Source organism: Dufourea novaeangliae, unplaced genomic scaffold (assembly GCF_001272555.1).
Source record: "Dufourea novaeangliae isolate 0120121106 unplaced genomic scaffold, ASM127255v1 scaffold101, whole genome shotgun sequence".
Taxonomy (NCBI): domain Eukaryota; kingdom Metazoa; phylum Arthropoda; class Insecta; order Hymenoptera; family Halictidae; genus Dufourea; species Dufourea novaeangliae.
This window is the reverse complement of record NW_015373989.1, coordinates 3,029,894-3,034,289: the sequence shown is the minus strand read 5'-3', so window position 1 is coordinate 3,034,289 and position 4,396 is coordinate 3,029,894. Positions and strand designations below refer to the sequence as shown.

The 4,396-nt window shown below is 54.1% G+C and overlaps 1 protein-coding gene across 1 annotated transcript; it reads right to left on the bottom strand.

The window, feature by feature from the left end:
* Positions 1-353: 353 nt before the first annotated feature.
* LOC107187700 (slit homolog 1 protein) lies at positions 354-4,022 on the bottom strand. Its single transcript, XM_015575852.1, has one exon. The coding sequence runs from the start codon at positions 4,020-4,022 to the stop codon at positions 354-356; it is 3,669 nt and encodes a 1,222-aa protein (XP_015431338.1).
* Between the last annotated feature and the right edge of the window lie 374 nt (positions 4,023-4,396).

The following is a 4,396-nucleotide window of genomic DNA, read 5'->3' as shown; positions in this document are numbered from 1 at the left end:
TACACTATGATCCTTGGCTAATGTAGTCGGTAAACGATCGATTGCGAAGAGTACAACGTTAATTACCTGTGAAGCGGTAATATAAAGATCTCTCCTTCAATCGGAGAATAAAGGGAGTCGAATGGATCGGCTATAGAGTTATTTTCGAGTCCGTTTTCAGGTTCGTTCGCTTCGATTCTATCCGGGGTCTCCCCCATTTCGACTCCCGGCTATTGTTGCCGACCGGCCCACGTCAGATGTCCATCGTGCGCGTAGCCGGGCACGGGGGGACAAAAATCGAAAGCAGAATCGAAAAAGGATAAAGGCGAATGAAAGAAGATTAAATAATCGGTCTTACCTAAATAATGGCAATTCTACGTCCATTGATGCTGCACCGGGGGCGGCGGCGGCGGCGGCAATGGCAGGGGTCTCTCCAGAACAGGAACAGGGGACACGTCCGGCATGGCGAACCTTAGCTTCTGCCAAAACAACTTGTCCCCCCACACCAGGACGGTGTGCGACGAGATACGTTTACGTAAATCGGCGTCGAGATCCCGTGGACACACACCGCCCACCAGTAGCAGGATCACAGAGCGGCCTTTCCCTTTCAGAGCGTCCCTGAGCGCCGCTTTAAACTCGAACCTGGCCCACTCGCCGTGCAGAAAGTTCTTCGACAGTACCAGAATGGTGCGCCTCGAGGAATCGGCGGCCTCAGCGACTGCGTCCGCCACGTTGCTTCCGGCCCCGAGGTCCCGATAGTGCAGGCACAATCGGTACGATGTCTCGAGACCTGGCACCAAGATCGTCGAGACGAACGCTTCGTCGACCGCTGAATACGAGATGTATGCGTCGAACGGTTTCTCCTGATCCTCGAACGCGGCTGTTTTGTAACACGCCCTGAGACCGCAACGGCTCGCAGCCCATGTACGAAGAGCACGACGATGCTTGAACGCGCCGCACACAAGCGCCACCATCGCGAAAATTAGCACCGCGGTGGCTAGCAGTAGCGGAAGATAAGCCTCGAGCGGTCGCGTCTCGATCACCGAGGTCGTGCCGGTTAATGCCGCGCAATTTATGACCGATCCGTTCGTCGGAAGAGTTATAGGCATGCCGAGGGAACAGGTGACGCTCCTCCAGTCGCTGATCTTCGCCCGGTTACGGGACATCCACTCGCGCACACGGTCCAAATACGAGCACTCGCAGCTCCACGGATTACTGGACAGCCCGATATCCACCAGATACGGGTTCTGGACGAGCTGCCAAACAGCGAACGTACCGAGCCGATTGTTCTCGAGCCGTAACACTTCCAGTTGACGTAACGGAAGAAACGTGCCGTTGTCGATGTACGTCAGTAGATTGTTCTGGAGATAGAGCTCCTTTAGATTCTCCAACGGCATCAGTTCCACGCCGTTCAGCACGCTGATCTTGTTGTTCTCCAGATGAAGCACCAGCAAACGTTTCAGACCGCTGAACGTGTGATTTCTGATAGCGATGATATTGCTGTCGTTCGCGTATAATATCTGCAGATTCTTCCGGCCGATGAACGAATGGGAATTGAATTCACCGAAATTGTTCCCGTCGAGATAAACCTCGGTCGCGTCCATCGGCAATCGGCGGGGCAACGTTCTGTAACCGGAGTTCGAGCAATCCACCACGTTCGCCGACCAGGATTGATCGTGGTAGCATGTACAGTTGGTCGGGCAGATCATCTCGCAGTCGCATGCGTCGAAGTCGCAGCAATGACAGAGCGCGAAACAGTGGGCCTTGTACGTGCAGAGAAATTGCGACGGTTTCGCCTCGAGCAACGGTATGAACGATTTCTGCCGATCGTATGGTAGCCTGCAATAGACCGACTCGAGGTCCATTACCCTCGGGTGTTGTCTCAACGGCAACGAATTGATTCTTTGCAGCCACTCGGTGGTGCAGTCGCATATAAATGGATTCCCGCCGATGTAAAACTCCGGCAATTGCCGATACGCCGGTACTTGGGTTAATTGAAAGGCGGACAGATTCATCTTGACGATCTGATTCGCGTACAGATCGACCCTTGTCAGGTTCCTCTTGTCGAAAAACGTTTGCGGCTCGACGGCCTGTATCAGATTATCGTTCACGAACAGAAGCTCGATCGAGTCCGGTATCGACCTCGAATGTATCCTCGTTAGCCGGTTGAACGACACGTCGAGCGTCTGTAATCTCATGCCCTGGGGCGCGACGCCGAGATCCATAATAAGATTTTTATGGAGATCCATCCACTGTAATTTCTCCGGCAGGTAACTGTAATCGAACTGCACGATCATATTGTCGGACATGTTCAGCCACAGTAGATCGGGCACGCTCGCGAATATGCCGGACATGTCCTGCAACAAATTCGAGTCCAAACGTATCGCCTGCAACGCCGGATTCGCCGTGAACACACCGTCCTCCACGGACTCGATCTTGTTCCGTGCAAGATTCAAGATCTGCAGTTCGGGTAACTCAACGAAATCCTCGGTGGTGACGTTCGTGATCTCGTTCCCGATCATTCTTAATCCGTACAGGCTGGACATACCACGGAATCCCGGCCTGTTCAAGCTTCTGATCTGATTCTCCCCGAGATCCAGGGTACGCAGCATTCTCATGTCTTTGAGGGCGACCGGTATGCTGTCCAAATTGTTCCCGGACAGATTCAGATCCTGCATACTGGAACAATTCCGAAAGGCATCCGGATGAATTCCTTCGAGCTGATTAGAGTCCAGCGACAGCAGGGAAAGTGCGAACAGCCCGTTCAGGGAGTACGCGTCGAGGTAAGTTAATCGATTGTACGCTAAATCTAGCGTGTGCAGATTACTCATCGGCGCGAACGTGTCCGCCGGTATCGTTTCGATCTCGTTGTACTGGAGATTCAATATTTGGAGGGTGTACAGGTCTTTGAACAGAGCCGGGTCCAGTTTGCTGATTCGATTATGGGAGAGGTTCAAAAGAACCAGACGAATCAGACCGGAAAACGTGGCGGAGTTCAGCCAGGAGCTGGTCAACGCGTTCCGCGACAGATCCAGGGCGACGAGCTGATTCATATCCGCAACGAGACCCGGGGACAGCACGCTGATGGAATTGTTCTGCAGCCGTAATTCCTTCAACGACTTCGCCGCGTCCCGAAACATTTCCGCCGGAAGGGCGACGATTCGATTCCCGGACAGATCGAACGTCTCCAGAGATCGGAGCCCGTGAAGCGCCTCGTCCGCCACCATTCCGATCGCGTTGCTCGATAAGTTCAGCACCTTGAGCCGTTTCAACGACGAGAATCCGTGGGTGGGCAGTACCGAGATTTGATTGTTGGACACGTCAAGCGACTGCATGTCCAAAGAACAAGGAAACGGGGCCGGTGTCGATTCCAGTTGTCGCCTCGGATGTCGTTCCAAAGTATCCCTGAACCCTAGCTCCGTAATGTCCTTCAGCATGTTCCACGAAACGTTCAACGTCAGCAGATTCGACAACGGGCAGAACAAATGTTCCGGTATCTGCCAAATGTTGTTCCACGACAGATCGATCTTCTCGATTTGCGGCACCGAGTCGAACGCCCCGCTCTCCAGCTCCAGGCTGTATTTGCTCTTCCGTCCGTTCAGACTTCGCACGGTCAAGTTACGAAGATCACGTAGACCGCTGAGAACTTTCGTTGGCCAATGGACCAGTTTGCAGCCGGTCAACCTCAACGATCTCAATCTCCATAGCTGAACGAACCCGTCCACGTTCAGTACACCGTTCTCGAGCGTATCTGTGTCCTCGCAGACGACGTTCACGGAGGTCACGTACTCGCTGGTAGCCTGAGAGAAATTCGTCTTGAGGGAGCCGACGTAACCGCCTCCGCCAGCGTACCGGTGAATGCAGGTGATCGCGCCATCCTGCCGCGAGTCCCACGAACAGTGCTCGGGCAGATCGAGCCTCGGCGGTAGCTCGCTGGTCACGGCGAGCACGTGGTACACCGGTACCAGAAGACAGTAGTAGCAAGCCAACGACACCAACAACACCGATCTCCGGAGCCCATCCGGACCGACGAGGCAACGCATCTCTTTAGCGTGCTCGTTCCCTTCCCTTGTTTCCGCTCCTCTGTCGCCTCCTGTTCATCACACGCTCTGCGCTACGCGACGCTTCCTGCCGCGCTCCGGTTATTAACGCACGCTGTCGTCGCTCGTATACGCCCTCCAATATTTACACCGACCGCCGACTGACATGTGTGGCCGTTGCAATCGATACTAAAACCTTGTTCCAGGCTCCTTGTCACACTAAGATCCAACTATCCCAACAGTCTTAACTTCCGCCTAGGTTCAAAGGGTGGGAGGGTTGTACCCGTCAGAACGGTCCTGGAACTGAAGGGTTTTTCCAGTCCTCCGAGTTTCACTGAGTAGGTACCCTCCCGCGCAAGAGTGGTTTACACTTCAAG

Bases quoted from the DNA above. Each gene is read 5' to 3' on its own strand.
- LOC107187700 (XM_015575852.1), bottom strand. From the start codon at position 4,022: ATGCGTTGCCTCGTCGGTCCGGATGGGCTCCGGAGATCGGTGTTGTTG.